This window comes from Chroicocephalus ridibundus, chromosome 2 (assembly GCF_963924245.1).
Source record: "Chroicocephalus ridibundus chromosome 2, bChrRid1.1, whole genome shotgun sequence".
NCBI lineage: Eukaryota > Metazoa > Chordata > Aves > Charadriiformes > Laridae > Chroicocephalus > Chroicocephalus ridibundus.
In genome coordinates, this window is record NC_086285.1 from 35,204,034 (window position 1) to 35,227,415 (window position 23,382).

General features: G+C 44.6%; 1 protein-coding gene across 3 annotated transcripts; it reads right to left on the minus strand.

Annotated features, from left to right (window-relative positions):
* Positions 1 to 88: 88 nt before the first annotated feature.
* CDCA7L (cell division cycle associated 7 like) lies at positions 89 to 20,251 on the minus strand. 3 transcript variants are annotated; one of them, XM_063324993.1, is made up of 10 exons: positions 20,175 to 20,249; positions 13,058 to 13,204; positions 9,613 to 9,744; positions 8,779 to 9,138; positions 6,820 to 6,894; positions 5,175 to 5,360; positions 3,616 to 3,747; positions 2,606 to 2,755; positions 1,853 to 1,989; positions 89 to 1,509 (listed from the first exon to the last, which is right to left on the minus strand). In XM_063324993.1, exons 1-10 carry the CDS (start codon positions 20,238 to 20,240, stop codon positions 1,479 to 1,481), a joined length of 1,416 nt encoding a protein of 471 aa, XP_063181063.1. In that variant the 5' UTR covers positions 20,241 to 20,249; the 3' UTR covers positions 89 to 1,478. The 3 variants fall into 3 exon arrangements, with proteins under 3 accessions (XP_063181063.1, XP_063181062.1, XP_063181064.1); XM_063324992.1 differs by having other exon boundaries at positions 3,616 to 3,750; XM_063324994.1 differs by lacking the exon at positions 13,058 to 13,204 and having other exon boundaries at positions 3,616 to 3,750; positions 20,175 to 20,251.
* Positions 20,252 to 23,382: the final 3,131 nt, after the last annotated feature.

The following is a 23,382-nucleotide window of genomic DNA, read 5'->3' on the forward strand; positions in this document are numbered from 1 at the left end:
GGTGGGACATGCAGGTGGGGAACCATAGCCAAAGCCTGGCTCAAGGAACTGACTCCAGCAATGCCAGTCATCTGTGAGGGCTATTCCCGAGGATCAAGGGGAAACTAAGAATGTTTATGAATGTCCAGTATGTAAAACAAAAACCAGAGGGCCAACTTATGTTTGGACTTACTTCCGCTCTGAAAAGCAAGGAGAAGCTAGCTAAATGGGTTCTGGCAGGAGCAGCTTTACTCTTGGCAGTTTACTACTAAGTTTTCAATAGTACGTGCCGCTTTCTCAATCTGCCTTGTAGCTAAAGCAAAAGGAGATAAATATTTTTCACAGTCAGCTGGAGCAGCAGATTTGCCTCGCTAAAAAGTGTTCTTTAGCGTAACACTTATGTGCGCTACGTTGTTATTTCCTCATCCCTCAGTGTTGTGTTTGTGTGTTTCCCCATATAACGATTATTGATCTGCAAGCATTCCTTCATTACACCAGCTATGGCAAAGTAAATAAGAAACATCAGCATCTGGGCATAGTCTGATTCACAAAACGCTCCTCTTGATTATTCTTTATTCTCTCTACATAAAATGAAATGTGTATCTTACAAAAAATGTTAACATAATCATACTGCAATACAAACAGGTTGCATTTAAACAAAGTTGTTTGAAAGCTTGGTTGTACATACAAAAAACCATCTAAGTATGAACTGTATTTAAGAAAAATAATCCTGGACTTTGTGATTTAAACCAGTTAACCAGTTATGATTGCTGTAAGGTAGCTGGTTCAGGCAGCAGGTGCATCACACAAGAACTGCTGCACAAGTCCTCTTCTTTATTGGGATGATGATTAAAGTTTTTAAAAATTTGAAAAAAAAAACAAAACACTCTTTCACTCCCATGTTTCAGTGATTAATTGCACTTCGGAATAAAAAAAAAAAATCATCCTCCCACTGGTAGATTGCATCAGCTTTTGCTGGAAGATAATGGCATTCAGGTGAAAGTACACTTCCCTTCTTTTCAGGTTCCATGAACTACGGGTGGAGGAACAGGTTTAGAAAGCAAGGGTTGGAAAACTGAATCTTTGTGGTCAAGTTGGAACACAAAGAGGGGGTCTGTTTCTTTAAAGACAGGGTATGCTTTACAGGTAGTTGTTAAATACCCTTTCAGCAAACTTGCACAACCATATAAATAAAAATATTGCTCAAATCGACCGAGTTCTCCATCATGTGGTTGTGTAGCTCTATTAAAAATTAACCACTCAAGATTCAAGAGTGCCATTTCACTTAACATATAGGTCTGTGCATGTAGATTTCTCTACCAAAATATTTTCCTGAGAGATCTTTTGCATAAGACCACATCAATCAAAGAGTTTCCAACACAGAAATGCATACACTATACTCTACAATTCTATCTTATATAAAACATAGTAATAACCTTTTGAAGTCAACACTTGTCAACATATCAACCAGCTGCAGGCCCAGCTTGAGTTCAGTGTTCTCAATTGCCATCTGCCAGTTGTTTCTGTAAACTGTAAGACGTGAGAAAACAGTGTTAGTGCTTTTTAGGAAACTCAGGTTCCCCATAAATAGGAGCATTTCCATTTCTGAAGACGACAACTTCCAAAACAGCACTTCTATACGCTTAAAGCAAGCAATACTGATCTCAAAATAGGGAAAAGCATTTCAATTTAAGAGTTGTTTACCCAGACAATACGACTCACTTCAGTGAAGCTGCCTTCAGCCTAGGAGAAATCTCAAGTCCAAGAGACTTCTTTTGCATAGGTCCAGGATCTCCCCGGGCCCCAGAAGTCAAGCATTATTTAGAGGGCTGCAAAGGTTTAAAAAGGAATGACCACGGGGCACTGCCCTCACCTCTCCAGGTACTCCTTGACGTTATCGTAGCCGCAGAACTTGGCCAAGTGGATGAGCATGCCCGTGGCACAGCGCCCGTCCCGCCGGCGGCAGTAGCTGCAGTTGCACACCCCACGACAAGGAGGACAGATCCAGGCCTGCAAAGGGGGGAATGGGGGGAGGGAGGGTAAAGGCAAGCTATGAGTAAGGTTATATTCACCGTCTCGGTACTCAGACAGACAAGAGTACAGCTTCCTTACTGCACGATTGTTCAGGGCAAGGTTTTAATAGCCTGAATCAGCCAGCTAAAAAACCTTGTTAACACTTTCCAAATTCTGCAGGACAGAACAGAGAAAAGGGGAACCAATCCTAAGACTTTTCAGTATCCTCCTTTTTTCTCACATTAAAAAATTAGAATCTAAACCAAGGAATTTGCTTTGCGTGCCACACTACTGAGAGCATTAAAAAAGGGTATGTTTTTGGCATTTTTCTGAAAGGGGACAGATTCCTATTCTTAAAAGCTCTTATGCTTTCCCTCCACTACCTGGTAAGCAAGTGGAGCTTCAAAGCATGAAGACAGGTGGATTGTAACCCTGGTCCAGCACCTTCCACTTGAGTTCCAACAAGATCATTGTCAGTCACAACAGTACTGAAGATCTTCTCATGGCAAAAAGCTTGGAACCCCATGTTACCATGAGCATTATGCTCATCACAGCTTACTAACAAAACCGTATTTATTACACTTTCTTTGCAAGCCCAAGAAATGATACTTACTGGATCAAGCAGTGCTGATTTCACATCTTCCCCATACCGATTTCGAAGACATGGTCCACAAAACTGCCCTCTTACTCCTCCACAGCCCTGATTGCGACAGATTGTCTTTGTATCAATTGTCTTTTGTCGACACTGGTGGCAAGTACTACCCTAAAGTTGGAAAGGAGAAGAAACGTATGTTTGAAGGGCATCTTAAATGCTTGTTGATGAACTTTCCTGATATATCTGCTGATAGCAAAGCACAAACTTCAAATCCAAGTGAAATTCAGCAACGAATATCTTAGTAAGAACCATAAGGTCTGTTATTATGAAAAATCATACAGTTATCTGGAGAGATGCTAGGAATTTTACAGAGAGTGCCCAGCCTCGGTTGCATTGGGAGTCTCAAACTACATGAACCTCACATTGCAGTTCTGATCCTTTCCTCTCTCCAGGAAAAACCTAAAGCTATTTAGAAAATTACCTTGTGACTCATCTCTCCAAATACAATGAAGCATAAAATATATAGTAAGCTGATCATCTAGATCTTTATGACAATTAATAACAGCCAAAACCAGTGAAGGAAAGAGAGGAGTTCCATCAAGAGCTTTGGAAACTACGCAACCAGTACAGAACTGTCATTTCCAGGGGGTAAAAGGAGCAGCAGTGACCACTATTATTTAATGGCACAATCACCACCACCACCACATTTATATTAAGTGAGAATGAGAGATAAAAGGGATGTCAGCTTTTATCAGTGTTGAGTCATAGCTATAGCAAATTCCCCTTAATAGCTCTATGGCAAGAAAGCACTTCTTTGCAGAGGCAAAAAGTCAGTGGGGCGCATCAACCAGCACGGGCAAGCCCACGGAAGCCTGACAAAGCTTTCAAGTTGTGCTTGTGTAATTTAGTAATGCGGAGCAGCACCCTACAGATCCCTCATGAAAGCATACCTTTTGGCAAACACTAGATGAACTATTAAGAGACTTTCAGGTGCATGGCACACAGTGAAGAAAACAGCAGCCACTTACTAGAACTTTGTCGTAGATTTTGTCTTTAACAGTGATTGCAATGTTGTCCAAGTCCTCCTCAGTAATATCCTCTACGGGACGGTGAGATGAATACTTTGATGACCTCCTCCTTTTGCGCACTCCACAATCCTCCTGCTAAACAAACTCATCTCAACACCTTTTGTCTGGTGTCATGAAGACTCTGTCACCACACTTGGTGACAAATTCTTTCATTTATAATGCGTATGCAGTCTAGAGGGGGTGGACTACAGGCTCATGGAACACTGGAAAAACAGGGAATAGAGTTTCCAAATCATCACCGCCTCTTTCTTTCCCTCTCCTCCCTCATCTTTTCTCTACTCCATTTATTATTCATTCTGTTGATATGTTCTTCCTTCCCATTGTTGCTACTTCTATTCCCACAAATCCCTAACATGTTTTTCCGTTACCTCCTTTTCTTCGCATTCCCTGCACGCCTCCACTGTAACTCTTCATACTCCATTTCTTCCTTCTCAAAGTAACTAACTATAACCATCTCCCTCCTCATGCTTTGCTTCTTCCATCTCCTAGCATACTCTCTAATTGCTTTCTCCAAAGACAGTCTCTAACATCCTACAAAAAACCTCTACTGGAGTTTTAGAAAGGGCTGGGTATGGCAGGACTAACCTTATTATCCCGTTTGTTATTTGGAAGAGAGCCCTCCACTCACTATTAAGTGCTTTTTTTCCTTCCAAGTATCATTCTCTTTGACCCCAATTCATGTACAAGTCTCATCTGATCCTTAGCCTTCCCCCTACCCCACACTCTTTAACACCTCATTAGTCCTTCACCCTAGATCAGCTCTGTTCTCTCCAAAATAGTTATTTACCAGCCCAGGTTCTCATTCAGTGCTACTCCACTTTTTTATAGCCACGTTCCCTCTATAATGCTTCAACTGTGCCCAGCACTCATTCCTATAAGGAGAACTGGGATCCAGCCCGTGAAGATACAAACTTAAGAGTGTCTTCTTCGTAAAGACTATACAGTAAATATAACCAAGACAAATGACCACCATAAGCCAAAGGAGAGAAAAATAGATGGGGAAGAATAAAACCTGCAACTTTGGAATAGCTAGACAGCATGTCAGCAGTCTGTTGGTGCAGATTCCCTTCATTCATTCCCAGTTCAGCTATATCACTCCTCTCTGTCTTCCCTCTGCTATTTCCAGAGAGGGGTTTTTGCTAATTTTTCCCGAGCCTGAAGACAGAGAAGATCTGCTTTGTCACCTCCACCAGCCCCATTGCCTTGCCATTCGAAGGCCTTCTATATTGTAGGCCCTAGTAATTTTCAGATAATAAATAAGTAATAGACCATAAGTACACTTCCTTGTTATGTTTAGACAACACAGGTCACAAATAGAACCCAGTTAACAGATGAAAGATGAGGCAGGAAGGCCTGAATACAACTTCTTCTGTAGCTAATCCCAAACCAAAGGTTCTCATTAACTTTCTGTAGGATGTGATGTCTGCTCTAAGTGCTGGCCAACAATTTAAATGTTTCCTAATCCCTGACTACTGGAGATATCAAAGTCTGGCAAGTACCACGCTGAGTCTCTTCTTCAAGAGGTTTTGTTGTCTATAGCTACGGAAGTGTTCTGCAAATTTGACAGCCGACACAGTAAATTTCTCCAAGGCAAATTTCTCTGGTGGACGAGCATTTCTGGTTGGGTTCATGCGACGTGCTATCTGGCCTTCAGAAAATGTCCTCCTTGGGATTTTCTTCTGTTTCTAGAAAGAGAAGATAATTCCAGTAACTGTCTTTTCAGTTATGTTTGTAAACACCAGAAATTATCTCAAAATGTCTGTACCACACTTGTACTATCATGAATTAATCTGTTCTGCTCCCACTCCTCCTTCGTTAAGCCAAACCTCACCAATTTATAGCATTAAGTGTTCTCCCTACATGCTATACCTTTTCGCTCCTTTTAAAACACCACACTTTCACAGTCAAAAATTATATTCCAATTAACATCACAGAACTGTACCAACATTTTTTGTATGGCGTATTAAAGTAGAAGTTCTCACTGTTCTTCAGCAGCTAAAGGTTCAGATTTTCCCACAAACTGAATACATCTTCAAGGAATAATCTGAATTCTAGTTTATTTTCTTTACTATTTTTCAAATTGCAAGAGCATTAATAAGTTTCTTCTCCTACTTTCAGATTTCTAGATCTGGCATTACTAGGAAGCCCAAAATAACCCTTTTCCTATCGTCACACCTGCCAATTACTGCATGATTGAAATCACACAACTGAAGACGTGCACAGACACCCACCATAAAGGCATCTACTAAATCTGACAGGATAAACAAGATATAGGACGCAAGCCTGCTTGCTACTGTACTCTTTAGTTATTTCCTTTGAAAGAAGTGAAAGGCACGTCCCAAGGAGACAGGCTGGAAGTGAAAAACCAAGCAGAAGAGATAACCAGAGTATTCCTGATGCCCTTTCCCCTCCTCAAGTAAAGATACTAAATAAAAGTAGCAGGCTTATGTACGTATTCAAAGGATGTTTAAGCTTCTGTTGCATTTAACTAGACCTAGCAATGTTCCAGCCTCTCAAAGACTGTATAATTTGGCTTCACCTTTTCACTTGACAAGCATTTCTACATGGGCTTCCCAAAGACACGGCCCTTCAATTTTTCCTCAAATCTTTTCAGTTCATAATACACATGGGAAAAACATCACTCTAGAGAGAGCCTAGAGGGGTTGACAGTTCTCTGCTTGTAGCCAAGAAAAGCCAGTTGAAATAACTACAGTATCATCCCGGTTTCACATTGAAGTGGTTGAATTTCATCAGCATAGCTCTACCAGGAAATGGATTTTAAAAGAAAAGCCTGCAGGAGGGAAATTAACAGGCACTAAACACAGAGGGAAGCAACTACTCTTCCTTATTCCCACCTACATAAACATAGATTTGTCTAGCATCTCGAAAGTATTTCTGGGGCAAAAATGATAAAGTAGGATCTCACCTTAGTCTCCATGTTTCTTCATAAATGATCTTATAAAATTCCATTTCTTTACATAACGCTTGGTACTTAACTGCTGACCAACAGCAAATCCATTCAAATAAAGTGACCAAATCCAAAGAAAACCAGAACAAACTTGGTGAAAGTGTTTCATCAGGAAACACATTAGTTGTAACTCTAGGAAAAACATCTGTCACCTCTAGCCAGTACCGGAGACTTACCGGAGGAGTGGAGGTGGGTGTTTTCACTGGAAACAGGCCGGGTATGGAATTCAGTTCTGCCACCAACTGGGCAAGCTGAAATCAACAGTGATGCCACATTGAAAACTCACTGCAAACTTGCAAGTAAGCAACAAGTTATCATCCACACTTCACATGCACTCCGTGTATGAAACCTTTCTGGAGGCACTTTATTTAAGTGGGGGTCATAAAATGAGCTCATTTACCCCTGAATGAGCAAATCTCTGTAGGCAATACTAACTTCACAGCTCCCATTAACTCTTGCTGGGAATTAGAATTAGCTAGAATTACATACGATTTTGTTGAAACAGTACTGAAGAAGTGCATTCCAACGTGGTTACAATATCTTATGACCGATAACGAGAAATTCACAGTTCGTATGACAGGAAGGAGAAAAGGAAGACAGGGTGCCCTTGGCAGCAAGAGTGCTCCAAGCTCTACTAGAAGATTGTAAAGTGTTCCCTGTGGGCTAAATGACTGCTGATACACCTCTGCTTTTTACCAAGGAACCTGGCATCCCCTTAAGTAGTGACACTGCAGCAGGGAAACTTTGCTCGTCATTTTTCAGTGGTCCCTAGTAGCAATGATGAGGAACTTCCCTTTTTCTATCACGAGAGCTAGCGCTGATTTCACAAACGCTGCAACCACGGCCAGAAACCCTGAATACCCATTGCTTTCTGCGGATACACATGGGTACACGCTCATTTGCAAGTCGTTAAACAACTAAGCCCTGCTAGCAGTTCCCCTAACCATGGCATATGCAGTATCAGACGCACTTCAGCAGGACCACCTGTTGTATCGTGTAGATGTCCGGGAGGTGCATTTCAGCAGAAGTAGAGACTGACAGGTAAAAACAATAAGGACCTGTTCTGGAAAGCCAGGATGAGGCCATCTTCTGAAAAGCCAGCAGTAGCGGTGATGAGCCAGGCTGTAGCTGTCTCTGAGACCGCCACACCAATCGTGAGATTAAAAGCTGGGTACAGCATCTCTCGGTAAATACTTCAGTGTGGCATTTATTAAAAGCTATTTAATGTCATTACCATACTGCAACTAGGATGCTAATGAATTTCATGCTGGTTGAACTGGAAGGAAAGCTGGAAGGTGGGAAAGAAGAGCAGCAAGATCAATGCAACAGCAGTGAGGAAACACGACAGATTAGAAACGCAGGTACAAAACTAAAGCAAGTTTTTATGTGTGAGCTGTAGACCCACACACCCAAGAGGTGTACTTGAGCTGCAAGATTGCTTGGAGGCTGCAACATCTCCTGGAATACAATAAAATTGAAGGAGGCACTGAGGACCCAACATCTACTTGGATTTGTACAGCAGTGCGATAATTGAAAGAGCTGATGGGATTTTGGACGACACGGGCAAAAGTGTTAGGGAATGATCAGTGTCTCCTTTTTCCCCACCTACACACACACATACATACTTTCAGTAGTTACACGGCAAAGCATAACTGTAAATATCACATCCCACACAGCTGAAAAATTACATTTATCATCCTTAGCAGTTTTTAGCTGGCTTTCCAATCAGTAACGGCAGCAGATCTCTCAGACACAAATGAAAAGCAGAAACTCTTATCATGCAAATGACACCATGAACCACCTGAAGGGGCCAGCTGGTTTTCTGACACGTTCTGAGTACCAGACTGCGACTTGGGCATCTGTAATTTTGTTCACATCCACATACAAAATGCTTGGTTCAACCTTGCTTTTAAACTGGAGCAGGCTAGTCCTACTTGAGGCTATTTGAACGGTAAATGTGCGAGTGCTGATGGTCCCCTAGGGTATTGCCAGGTAGAAAAATTCAAACACAAACCACCATGAGATTTTCCCAAAGTCCCAGCACAGCACCAATGAGGACCCCAAAATTCAAGTGTGCTGAAGCCACGTACTCGGATATTAATGTCAGAGCACAAAGCATTGTTCGTAAGTCTTACCATGGCTTTATTTTCTTTAATATTCATGGCTCTCTTAAGCAGAGCACTGGAACTTTCCTCCTGTGTTTCTTTAATGTCTTCTTCGGACTCTGAAGCAGAGCCCTCTAGTTTATCCCACCGCTTGCAGCTTATTTCTTTTGAAATGGGTGTGAGGGATTCACTGTCCTTTAAAGGTAAGTTAGAAAAAGCCTGTTCAGGCACTTTCTTCTCAGACGACTTTCTGGTGGGAAACTGCAAGGCAACACGAAGACCAAAGCTTCTTCTCTTGGGGGAAACTTTCTTCTTTGCCTCTTCCTCCTCTTCTTCCTCACTACCCAATAAGTTATCGCGTTCTTCATCACTCAAGTCTGACTCCACAGCCTAGAGGCAGGAAGAATCCCATGTTACATTATGGGCTGTGACACAAGAAGGGTCATTTTTAAATCACTAATGCTAGGCATTAGTCTTACCACCTGAAGGCACTGTCATAAATTCACCTAAATCAACAATTTTTTTTTAAAGTTCAGAGTACATGACTTCCCCCTGTGCAGAGACCGACACAAAATTTATATATTAATATTGTCTGGGATACAGACACGGCTGTCTTCAGAGGAACAATCTTGCCCAGCACAGTCAGTCTACAAGAAAGGGAAGAAGTTCTCATTTCTAATATGTGAGGTTACATTAAATAAAGCCTTTTTTCTCTTTTAAGATAACACATGTTTTTCTTCAGCAGGAGCAAAGAACATCACAGTGTATCACAAACACCTCTACCAGAACATGAGGTTTTACACAGAAGAGCCAGACAAAAAAAAAAAAAAAAAAGTCAACATATACATTCATGGCTGCCTTTACCAGAACTCCTTTCTTGTTCACATCCACCTCGCTTGAAGCGAAGCCTTCAAACGCTTCCGTTTCAGAGTCAGTGTCTTCAGTGAAAATCCTCCGCAGCTCTTCAGTGAGGTATCTCGACTGAAACCGAACCCCCTGTAAAAACACCAGCCCGTAGCTGTGAGAGACGGTCAGATACAGAGTAATCACACAGTCACAATAAACAGGTTCTGAGGTTCAAAAGCAGGTACCAACTAGATGGCATGTACTGTAAAAGCACTTTGCAGGCAAAGCCTGTCAAAAGAAAAAAGCAGAAGACATTCAGAATTTCAGCATTGAGTTATTTTAACTTAGCAGGATTTCTTTTTTTTTCCCCTCATTTTGAGCACAGGGCTTTAACTGAGCTGCTTCCTGTGGGCGAAACTTTCTTCTTCCCCTCTTCCTCCTTCCTCTTCACTACTACACAATAAAAATAAACTATCAGCTTTCTTATGTGTGAATTATCATGTTGTTTTGTATGTTTTCTTCTGGATGTAAAAAAACAGGCCTTGAATGGAAGAAAATACAAGCCACAACCAACCGCAGTAAGAAAGAGACCTCCTTTTTTTCACTTAGCAGTAGAGACAACACTCTCCTCTGGGCTTGCTGCAGCCGTACTCAAGGCTCCTGGAGATGGAGTCTGCTCCTTCTCATGCTGTTACACCATCACTGAAGTGACAGATACCAAACACAAAACCACAGAGTTTTGAACAGCCTGACCAACATCCCTCCACCTTCCAACTGATCAACTCTCTCTGTTTTAATGGTGCAGTTTATCATTCAAAGGTGTTCTAGGGCAGACAGATTCCAGACTTCTTCGTACCAACTAGGAAGTAAAAGTCAGCCCGTGAAAAATAAACTAAGATCTCATCAAAGCACTCTTCACGATGTGCACATTACATACCAATTAAACACAATGCATTTACTAAATCAAAAATATATTTCCATACTTCTAATCAGAATTACTAGAAGACCATCTGTCACCATGTCTCCTGAAGGACTCGTTCATGGTGGGAATAACCCGTGTTCACACCACACCTGCCTCCTGAAAGTCAGCAACACTCACTTAAGTTTGTTTCCCCAATTTTCCTCTGCTATTTCTTCCTCCCACACAAGATATAAAAATGACCTTTCATACGATGCACTTGCTAAATATCTTTATTCTTCCTTTCAATTCCCTCCCTTCCCTGACTTTAATTACATGCTTCTTTACATTAAGATAATATCTGGTGAAAAACAGATACAATAGATGAGTGGAACAGGGGAATGGGAGGGGGGAGCTACAGCATATGCTGTTTCTTTACACTTAAACATCTCCTACAAATTATTATGGGTAATTGGAATGAGTTTTCTCTGAGCAAAATTACTTTATTCTTTTGTTGGTAGCTGCAGTGCAGCTGCTTGAGAAAGGAACAAACACAATAGGGAAGTTATGTTAAAGTTAAATTGCATTTCTTGGAGGGAAACTGAAGTTTTTATGCATTCCGTGTTTTCATGACATTCCACAAAGAAGTCGGGCGGGGGGGGGAGCAGAATAAGCTGTTTGTTAGCTAAAGTGACTAAAAATAACACACCTCGAGCTATACTGTTACACCTATGAAGAATGATCTACACAAGGTAAAACAGGCATCAGGGATACCTACAGGAGAAATGTCTGAAACTCAGCACAAGTGCAGAGATTACGCGAGTAGGGCTGCAGAAAGCTCTAAGGAAAAGCAGACACGCAGAGGTCAATACTTGTTGATGCGTTTGCGCATCAACTTCCAAGGGACCACCTGACGCACTGACATCCCATTCCCGACCCCAGCCGGGCAGTGGCCTTGCCTCCTCTCCCATCAGCTGCAGCGTTTTTCTAAACTTCCCATCATTTTGCTCTTCACACCAAAACCTTTTAGTCTTCTGCACAAGTACCCACGTTTTTTCTCAGCAACGGTGGCATTTGGCATCATAAGTGGATGAAACTCAGGATAAGAAAGATGTGTTTTTATTGTACCATTTAGCGGTAAAGGAGTTAAACTCAATACTGTCAGAGATTTAAAGTAATTCTCAGCCGAAGGGAAACACAGGAATGGTGAGGAAGGCTGCAGTGCCAGCTGTAAATTTGGAGTAAGTCTCATGGGGATTCCCAGCAACACACATTAAATTAACAGCACCTAGCTCTTCCACCCCATTTTTCATCAGAGGATTTTAAAACGCTTTCCAGCAAAGACCGTTATTGTAATCTCCATCTCTCAAGTCGGGAAACCAAGGCAGAGAGAACTAAAGTAAGGTGCCTTCAGTCCCCAAAGAGTCAGCAGAAGCAGGACCTCAGGCTCCCGCACAAGGCTCCACCAGCAGCAGCAGCTCTCCTCGCTGAACCTTCTTCATGCTCCATGCAAAGCCACAGTCACAACAGCAAGTTTCCCCCTGATTTTCTGAAGTTACTAGCACCGCTGTCTAGCAACAAGATGACGAGGCAATTTAGAACCAAGCTCATTTCGTTACTTTTAAGCCGCCACCTTTCTCCATAGCACAGACTTGAGGCTCTGCTCCCAAACAGCTCCTGCACTTTGTACAAGCCTTTCTGAGGGCGTTCGCCTGCAAAGGCTCAGAAATGGCACATACTTGTACAAGCCTCATTCTGTCTGTTCCCTTTGCTAATACTAGTCATATTTCTCGTCCTCATCAACTCTTAACCAGGTGCTGACCTGGTGAAATAGGAAAAGAAAGACATTTTCATTTTTTTTATTAATGGAAATGAGGGATGCTTTGGAGAGCACAGCTGACAAGGGTATCTTTTAGCACATTAGCCCATATCTATTAAGTATGTAATTACAAGCTTCTAAAAGACTAACAACTATATTTTCTGGCAGCCAAGACAGCACGACAGTTTTCCTCCTTTCTTTTGAATCCAGCTGGTACCTCCAGCTACCAAATCAAAGAATGAAAAATTATCAAATCATTAAGCTGATCCAAGCTACTTCACCATGAAGAGAGCAAAGAACCAGCAAATCTCACAAGCGTGGCAGGAGCTGATGGTTTCTCTGGGTCACCACCACTTAAAACACAATTTTAGTGCAGAAACAGTACTGATACAAATTTCTGGAAGAAATACCTTGAAGTCTGCATGCTCACAAAACCCATCTATTATCATGCATTTGCACTCTTATTGTATCCGGAGCACACCAGCCCAGGATGGCAATTCTCTCTCCTGTTTACCTGCTTCACTTAAATCCATCTTCTAGTGAAACCCATTTTACTTTTATGTCATGAAAGAGTTTCGAAAAGCAATCATTTAAAAAGGGTGGCAAGTTCGTCTACACTTATTTTCAATATGAGGAATGCAGATTATAGATTTTACTGCAGGTTATGGCTTGCACAGCCTTCACACAGGCTCAGAGTACTACTGCACCCAAAAAAACATAACCGGGCCACGGCAATCCGTTCCTACCTTTTTTCCTGACTCCAGGGAATCAAAACTAACATAGCTGTCCTCTGACAACAACCTCTGTCTGGAAGCATCATCTTGGAACCCCATAAAATCTTCATTGTCACTGGCGGCATTGAAAACATCAGCCACGTCCTTCGGTATCTGTTTCTGATTCAAACCGAGACAGAAGATACGAGTCAGACACGCCAACTTAATAGGAAAACTCAAACTGGCAACAGTACAAGTTATTTTTATACTCCTATGCAAGTACAAATCTGTATCATAAAATATGCTATGCGTAAACTATACCTCATTTAGCTAAACTCCAGGAAAATCGGGTACAGGCTGTTTTCATCCCTAAATACAGATTCCAGATTTGGGGCCAGGGAGGGGATGTGATGTGCAGGGTGTTTAACGCCACAGCACGGTACTTCTCAGATGTAAAAATGTGTGTGTGCCTCATCTTTGCAAACACGTGCTCAGGACACCCTTTATCCGTAGTGAAACCCACCACTGCTCCTCCTCTTAGATGGCTCAGAGGCGAGGAACACACCTTCAAATATAATGCAACGTTAAACAAGCATGAAGCAACCTCACCATTAGATCCGGTACCAGCACTGTTACCGATTTTATCGGACGCTTACCGAACTCCAAAATTAAAACCAATGCCAACTCACTCTCCTTTGTCAGCACTGCCACAGAGCTTTTTCGACGACACTTGGTAAGAAAGTGAAAACCCATCTGAACTGAGAATATGTCTCGTCTGCTAGAAGCCCACAGTGTAGCCCGCCAGGAGGGAGCACTGCCAAGGGCAGGCAGCGGCACCTTCTGAGGTGACCAAGGTCACAACTTCAGAGTTCAAGAAGTCCAGTCCCTGCATGGAAGGAGACTCATACCGCTAGAGGCACCCATTCCCCTGGCCACATTCTTCACCAAGCACTTCAGATAAGCCTCTCAATGTAACAGGCCAGTAGCTCCCACCTAGGCTGCTTTAGGATTCAATGTGTGGAAGGACGGGATGAAGAGATACAGCCTTAAAAACAGAGGCAGAAGGCATTTTGCCAAGTTTCAGAACATGGCTTTACACATCCCAGTGTAATTTGCAAAACCGTTTCGCCATTCACAGAAATGCTTGGGAAGAAGCGTCTGAATCACCCACCAGCACTCAGATATTTATCTTCTACAACCCCAGGACCACACGTACACGTCACGCACGCTACTCTTACTTGAGGCTGTTTGCTGTGTGCTAAAGCCGCACACGGATTGCCCACTGCTCTCATTAACTCTCAGGACTGAGAGATCAGCAGCTGCCTGGTGATAAGGGCCAGTTCCTCATCGGAAGGAGATGGTCTTCAGCCCTGAATGTTCAAGAGAACATCCTGAGATGACCTCCATAACGGAGAGCAGCCTGCCCTTGCCTGCTGCCATAGACAACAAAGGTCGCTCATAGAGGGCCCCATATAATGATTATGTTTTTATTAGTATTTTATTTTATCTTTATTCATTTGTTTGTGTCAAGGCCCAAAGGAGGCACATTCTCCAAAAACAACGTTGCCAATAAAATTCCACTTCTATTAAGAGACCAAGCAGCACCTCGACCAAAGCTTCGCTGTCTGAAATAAGCTACAGGAAGAGACATACATGGGCTTAATTTTACTCTTGCTCTGCTTTTCTAAAGCTGATGTAGACTGATGCAAAACTGGTTTACTGTTGCTTGAGCAAGAGCAGAATTCACTTCTGCACAACCAGCCCTCGCAGGCACAGAACGGCATGACCCAATGCACAAAGTCGTGTGGTCCGTGTTGGAACCCCTCTGGATATTCCCTCACCCCTTGCCCCTTACAACGAACGGCCAGGATCCGGCTCCGTGGCTGTGATGGAATTCACTCAGAACAAAGCAGTGTTAAAAATGAAGCATTATGCATTTTAATGGAAAAACATACAAGGAGCTGTGAGGTTGCTATGAATAAATTGCTTCCAGGAGGCACTGCATTAGTCGTTGCGCTATTGTACAGGCCAGTTAGCCACTGCTGGGATTGCTGTATGCCTAACTAATTTCTTCTTCTTCGTCGTCTATTACTTCTGCAGCTGCACCAGAGGAGCCGTTACGGGGGTGTAATTACTGATGTTGAACAAGGTTTAAAAAAAAAAAAAAAGTCTTTCCCAGTAGAAGACCTTTTTTGATCTTTATGCATTCCCAAATACTAAGGTACCGATTTAAGTAACTTACTGCAGAACTTTGGAGATTTTTAGTTTGTGACTTGCTCCCCACAGCCTGACTACGAAGAGTCCTATTCAGTCATTGATGAGTCCCCATTTCACCTTAAGGGCTTAGGTTAATAATAGAGAACACCAAACAAACAGAAGGTGGACATACTCCAGGAGTTTAAAAAGAGCACCCTCATCACCAAGCTTGCTCACTGCTGGTCTTTCTACACCTGAAATCACAAGTTTATTCCCAGCAGAAGTCCATTGCCGTCAGCAGAGAGACATCAAAGACAAGCTTGTACCAAATACCTCTGCCGTGATGGGCTGGTTCACCGTTATTTATTGTGTAGCCCTGGGAGCCACGGGCATTTCCATTTTTACCTTTCAATTAAAATACATTCAGAAACTGATTCATAATCAGCATCAGAGCCTAGCATTTTAACTCCACCAATAAGTAGCATATACCAAGAAAGAAAATACATATTTGCCTTAACACAAATGTCAAAATATTAATCTATTCTAAACACTTGAAAGGCACAGGCACTTCAAGAGAGGACCTTTTTGCCACTAATCCCCTAAAAAAGGCAGGAAGGTGATGAACATTTCAAGCTCGCTCAGGGAAAATATTTCAACATGAACAGACCACGGGTTCAGACACAATGATCTGCTGAAATGCTGCAGAGAGGTGAGAAATACTGTCTTTTACAGATACCAGTTGCAACAAGCTAAGTACCAAAAATTCAGTAAAAGCCGGAAATAATTCACAGCTGCTGAAAAAGTCAAAGTCTTACTTCTAGTAGGAAATTTTGTACTTCTTGAGCTTGGTTATTTTTGCACATGAAACACACTTGCTTGTTTAAAACACCCACAAGGTACTTTTCAAAAGCAGCAGAAAACATTTCCCACTACAAACAGCATACAATCCACCAACTGCCAGCATAACCAACCCGAAGTATGTTTTATCAACAACAGATCAAAGTTCAAGATATTCCCATCTCTCAGTTTCCCCCTTCTCTCCACGTGACAAAATACCGCCAGTCCACACCACATTTGTCGGGCTATGCGGAAGAGAGCTACCATTCCCACAGAACTGGGAACAGGCAGCTCATGTGTGCCGGTGTCAGATCTGTCACCAGGGGACAAGGGTAGCAGAGACAGAAAATGAGGCCGGGAGGGATGTCAGACCTGTTCTGGCGATGCCCCTGCAACTCACCATGCGAGTGATGGGAAAAGTAAGGCACCTGGGGTCCCCATCAGTCAAAACAACATTTTTCCAAGTGCTGTCACCACAAACTCCACCTGCCACATTAGGCAAGGAGAAAAACAAAAGCCTGGGGTGAGATGTTTTACCTTCCATGTCAACAGGGAGAATTCTCATGTCCCAAGTGAAAAAGGAACTTTATCAATACCCAAGCCAAAACAGATGCAACCTGCCCTTCTGCAAGGCTGCGAGGAGAAAACGCTCACCTGCATGCACACCCTCGGCTTTGGTGGGAAGCATCAGAGTTATTTGTACATCACTATCAACCATATGTACAAATACCTCTTAGCAATTTGAAATATTGCTTTCATTGCCCATCCTCATATTAGCACATTCTTCTGGGACAACACCGTACCAGGAGAACGTAACGTGTGAGAAAGCAGGGCTAGATGTAATTCTCTGGTTTTGCTCCTGCCATGAAAAAAAAAGAACAAACAGTTGGACTGTTTCCTCCTCATTCAAGTTGGCACGACGTATGGACATTCCTATTTGAAGCAGAGGACAGGTAATTTTGGTAACGTTCAAACTTGCTGCTTATTCATTTCAGTCAAACTGAAATAATCCCAGTTTAATCTCAAACGCATACTCGCACAAACCAAACTCCTGCAAAACCTCACCGTCAACACACGCTGGAAAATCTCTTGGCTTATCCCAGGCTCAGCACGCAGCAAGCCCCAGGAACACCACCCGAGGGTTACAGGCACTGGATCTGGCACATAGCCCTGAAATTACAACCAAACAGGGAAGCGCTCCAAGGCTGACAATTATGGGCAGTGCTACAAGAATAGAGGGCCCCAGCCAGAATGCCGATAGGTGCCAAACCAAAAACCCAAAACTATGTACAAGTCGAGATCCCGGTCTTTCCACTGCAATCATAAAGGCGAACAGCATTGTATGAAAGCTTGATTTTAAACATCATAGTGTGAAAGACATGGAAGGCAGAGAGAGGCAAAGACACGGTGCAGAAGAATCATGCAACTAGACGCACGGTCAAATGGGACGGTCAACACCATCCAACCAGCCTGAGACTCAAGGGCAACAACGAAATCTAGGGAGGCAAGGAAGATCCCAGATGATCTCGGCAATTTCTCAACAGCATCAGAGCACAAAACCTTGAAACCTTCTGGATGATGAAGTATATTCCTGGTACAAGTGGCACCAGAGTGAAAGGCAAACGAGTGTTACGAGAAAAGAAGGAACAAGTGATAAAATGAGCAGTCATTACGCAGTTTTACAGTCTTTGCAGGGATACTTTGATTCCACCGAAGATGGATGATGCCTGAGCCTGTAAATCTGCCACAGCAACAACTCCTGGCATTTTCAAGGTGGTTCTCCCTGCCCCCACGAAAAGTTATGGTAATTTTCACCCCAGTCAACCTAACGGTAAACCCAACTAGTGCACGGAATTTTAGTAAATTCAGCTATTTTCAAAACAGTAGAGTATGGTTTCTACATTGCTTTATTTAAACTTATAATTAAATAAGCTAAACCCCATCAAGCTACGTAATCCTAAAATAAAGAATGCCCAACTACCATAATCACATGGCAAGCCATTTAAAATGTTACCTTCCACTGGCAACATCTACCTGTAAACAATCCCCCAACTTTTAAAAAGCCCTGATAATAACAGGAATGCCAGCATATGAACGCGGTCCAAATGCTCTGTGAACTGCTACCATCTCTTCTTTTATAATATATAACCTTTTGCCGATCCAAACAGTAGTAAAAGCTATTTATGAATTAACTCTGCGTAATTCAAGAGCATCCCTTTCATCTGTGGTGGTGCCTAATTGCTTTCCGAGCCCCAGCGTTCCAAGGAAAACACTCCTGTATCATGCCACAGGCAAGCAACGCATCCGCTGTTCACATCTGGAATGCCACCGTCCAGGCTTTCTGTGTGCAAAAGCTTTGTCAGCCTGCACCCCTGTAACAAGCTCTGTGTACTGAAACTGCTGTGCAAAGACCTCTTAAACGAGACCCTGGGATGGAAAATGGAACTGCGGATGTTGCAATTCAAAACAATCCTGTACCGATGCCTTCCTTGGCAATTGCTTACAATGGGGGCATGTACTTACAAGGGCCATGGTTTAGGCTGGGCTGGCCACCAAACAAATGACAGATGTTCTCTGAAAAGAAAACTGGTTCTGTTCTATCTCAAACCAAGACAACAAGCTAATTTACCAGGCCAGCAGACAACCTGTGACTTCAGAGACAAGGAAACCTTACCTGCCACGTCCTTTTGGCTAGGCCAGGACTGAACCCACTGCCCACCAGCATGTCACAAAGAGGAGCAAGAGCCAGCAGAAGGCCTTGCTCAGCCAAAAGCAAGCTCCCCTGAGACAGACCATGTCCTTCTCCACTTTGCTGAGCCTTAATGGAAACATGATGCACATACACCCTTGTAGCTGCGCAGCAGAAGGGTGACTGTCAGACAGTAAAAGACTCTTCTTATAGCACCAGTAGTGAGAAGTAAGTGCCCTTTGCTTCCATTGTCCTGTGTCAATCAGGTTTCTCCCAAACTGTTTTACAGTGCCCTTATCTCCACTCTGAGGCCATATACAGTCCCTGAGAGGACCGAGGTCCTAATGAATGTTTCAGTGTTTCTACAACTCTTCTGCTCCACAGAAACCCATGTAACTCCCTAACCTTCCATCGGCAAGAGCTGACTGGGATCACAGAATGGTTTGGGTTGGAAGGAACCCTAAAGATCATCTAGTTCCAACCCCCTGCCATGGGCAGGGACACCTCCCACTAGACCAGGTTGCTCAAAGCCCCATCCAGCCTGGCCTTGAACACTTCCAGGGTTGGGGCATCCACAGCTTCTCCGGGCAACCTGTTCCAGTGCCTCACCAACCCTCCCAGTGGTGAGATGCTGACTTTCTCACGCCTCCCACCACCCGGGAGACTCACCACACCACCTCTCAAGACCAGAACCACACAAAACAGCCGGATGCATCCAAGCGCACGGGCTTGGCTGGATGCATGGATCAAAGCACGCTCGCGTTTGTCCCTAAAGCCTCCAAGCCCTTCTGAAATACTCACGTGTGCAGGCGACTCAAATAAATGTTTGTGGCACCGCGGCGTTTCAACAACAACAACAACAACAACAACAACAAAAAAGAGATGGAATTACACACACCCCCCCCAAAAAAAAAAAAAACCACCCCAAAAAACCAAAACAAATTAGCTATTTCCCACAGTGACACCCCCAGCTTTACAGAGGCCGATTAACGAACAAAGCTCCTCCCCAAACAAACAAAGCTGCGGGCAGCCCCATCAGCCTTCTCCTTCAGGGACCCGCCGCCGCCGGAGTTTCCCCACCCCCGATGGGGCCGCCCCGAAGGCGGCTTCTTCCACCACCATCACCGGCCCCGCAGCCACGTGGAGCGGGACCGTGGGCCGCTGCCCCTCAGCGGGACGGCGTTCAGCGGCACCGGGGAACCGCGGCGGCGGCGCGGGGGTCGGAAGAGCTGCCCGCCGCTGTCGGCGGCGCCGGTCCCGGCGCCGCCGACAGCGGCGGGCAGCTCTTCCGGCCCCCGCGCCGCTGGTCCCCGCGGACAAAGGCCGCCGCTTCCCCCGGGAAGGCGGCAAGCAAGCCCCGCCGTCCCTTTCCCCCCGCGGGGTGGGGGGGTCCCGATGGTTGGTTACCCGCTCGCCCGCCCGCCTCACCTTGCCGCGGGTCGCCGCCGGGCCGCCCGCCGCCGCCCCCCGGCGCCGCCGCCCGCGCCGCGCCATGGCGCGAAGGAGCCGTTGGTGGAGGAGGAGGAGGAGGAGGAGGAGGAGGAAGGAGGGAGGGAGGAGCGGGGGGCGGTGGCGGGGTGGAGCCGGACGGCGGCGGCGGGAACGGCGGGATGGGGAGGGGGCACCCCGTGTGGCCGGCATGGGGATGGGTAGCAGGTCTGAGGAGCTGCTGGTCCTCGGGTGGGAGAAGAGGGGGTGCTCCCCCCACCCCCCCGCAGTGGGCATCCATCACTGTCGGTTCGCCCCTTCGCACCCCTCACACGGCGGCAGCGATTAGTCCGAGGGAAGAGGACTTCTGGCCAACGGAATTCTGGGCTGCACAGGGAAGAGCGTGGCCAGCAGGTCAAGGGGGGGTCATTCTCCCCCTCTGCTCTGCACTGGTGAGGCCACAACTGGAATACTGTGTCCAGTTCTGGGCTCCCCAGTTCAAGAGAGACAGGGAACTGCTGGAGAGAGTCCAGCATAGGGCAACAAAGATGATTGAGGGATTGCAGCATCTCCCTTATGAGGAAAGGCTGAGAGCTGGGACTCTTCAGCCTGGAGAAGAAAAGGCTGAGGGGACACCTTGTTAATATTTACAGTGGTTCCCAGTAACAGGACAAGGGGTAACGGGCACAAGCTGGAACATAGGCAGTTCCGATCAAATATGAGAAAAAAACTTCTTTACGGTGAGGGTGACAGAGCACTGGAACAGGCTGCTCAGGGCGGTTGTGGAGTCCCCTTCTCGAGACTTTCAGGACCCGCCTGGATGCAGTCCTGAGTAATGTGCTCTAGGCAATCCTGCTTTAGCAGCGGAGTTGGACTAGATGATCTCTAGAGGTCCCTTCCAACTCTGAAAATTACGTGATTCCGTGATTCTGTGAAGTGGTCTTCATAGAGTCATAGAATGGTTAGAGTTGGAAGGGACTATAAAGATCACCTAGTTTCAACCCCCCTGCCCTGGGCAGGGACACCTCCCACTAGACCAGGCTGCTCAAAGCCCCATCCAGCCTGGCCTTGAACACTTCCAGGGTTCCAGCTTCTCTGGGCAACCTGTTCCTGTGTCTCACTACCCTCACAGTGAATAATTTCTTCCTAATAACTAATCTAAATCTACCCTCTGTCAGTTTACAACTGTTACCCCTTATCCTATCGCTACACTTCCTGATAAAGAGTCCTTCCCCATCTTTACCCCCTTTAGGTATTGAAAGGCTGCAATAAGGTATCCTCAGAGCCTTCTCTTCTCCAGGCTGAACAACCCCAATTCTCTCAGCCTGTCCTCATAGCATAGGTGCTCCAGCCCTCTGATCATCTTCATGGCCCTCTTCTGTACCCGCTACAACAGCTCCCATGTCTTTCCTGTGCTGGGGGCTCCAGAGCTGGATGCAGTACTCCAGGTGGGGTTTCACCGGAGCGGAGTAGAGGGGCAGGATCACCTCCCTCGACCTGCTGGCCACGCTGCTTTTGATGCAGCCCAGGATGCGGTTGGCTTTCTGGGCTGTGAGCACACGTTGCTGGCTCATGTTGAGCTTCTCATCCACCAACACCCCCAAGTCCTTCTCCTCAGGGCTGCTCTCCATCCATTCTCCGCCCAGCCTGTATTTGTGCTGGGGGAATACGCTTTCAGCCTCCAAATAATTTAAAATATTTATTTACATGGCACAAGTATTAAGTGTAAACCATTTAAAAAACTTTAAAAACAGGGGAATGGAGATGAGTAGCATTCTCCAGCTTCATGAGTCAACTGTCCTTAACTGCAGAAGTGTAACTGCAGAGCTGTTTTCTTTCAACAGCAAGTCAAGTGTTCAAATTTCAAAATATCATATATGGTGGAAAGTAAGTCAAATTAGAGAAATTTAATTGAAGAAATGGGAATATGACAGTTTTTAAAGCCTTTTTCCTCCAAACAATTTTCTGTTGTATTATATTCTTCCTATATTCAGCAAGCAGGAAGATAAATGCACACAAAGACATGGAAGCTGTTTTTCTGCTTTCCTCTGAATAACCTGTATTCCTCAGTTTAGAGGTTTAATTGTTATTAAAAACTTACCACATCGTATGTGTCCCTTTATTAATCAAGGGGGGAAGGGGATGGTACTAGATTAGGCACTTTATCTTATGATTACTCAGTAATTCAGTTAGAAAAGCTGCCCTTTGAGCAGAGACCTGCTCCCAAAGATGGATGATCAGGTGGATGGAGGTCCATGCACAGCTTTCCCCAGTCCCACTGGCACTGTGAATCTTCACTTGTCCAATGCAATGTAGAACAGTGTCATGGTTTGATGAACCCACAACAATTTATTGTCTTTTAGACAATTATTCTGTCATCTGATGACCCCTCCTCACCTGGGAAGGGGAATCAGGAAAATAAGGAAACATGAGGGTTGCAATGTAAACAGATTTAGTGGAATAAGACTAAATAATTAACATTAATAATACTAAAGAACCAGTATTGATCCCGATACCAATATAAAATATACAAGGATTAAACTCAGCCCATTCCATCAGCAGGAAGCTGTGCACTCCCAGCTGTGGGCAGCCAATGTGGGACACTGTGAGCACTGCGGCTTCAGGAGGAAGGGAAGGGCTCAGGGGTCCGGCACCGGGGCAAGAAGTTCTCTGGCTCACAGCCATCATAGCAGAGAGATACTCCTCCGCAAAATTTCTAATTTATATTGAATGTGATGTTCATGGTATGAAATAACCCTGTTGTCCAGCTTGGGCCAAGTGCCCGGGCCTTGCTCCTCCTCATCCGCACACCTGGCAAGCTCAAAAACACTGAGACCTTGAAACTCACATACCATAGCTGGCTATAATGTCAGTATTTTCACAAATTCAGACTCTAGAGTCTTCTAAAAGCACAGTTTCCCCTAGCATTAGAAGAGATCTTAGTGAAAAGTAAAATTATTGAAAGAGAAATGAACCCTGTGTCACTCAAACCAGCGCAAATGTGTCAGGCAGAAACCTGTTGAGATGATATTTTCCTGCTACAGCTTTGGTAACAGAATGGTGCGCTTTCCAATATGGCTGAAATTAAGTTAAGTCTTGTGATGAGGGTAAAGTTCCTTTCCTTTTTCCCACTCTTGGGCCTGAACGTTTCTCCCTTGGTGGGCCTGAGAAATGTCCCCCCCTCTTGGCAGTATTGCAGGCGCGTGTG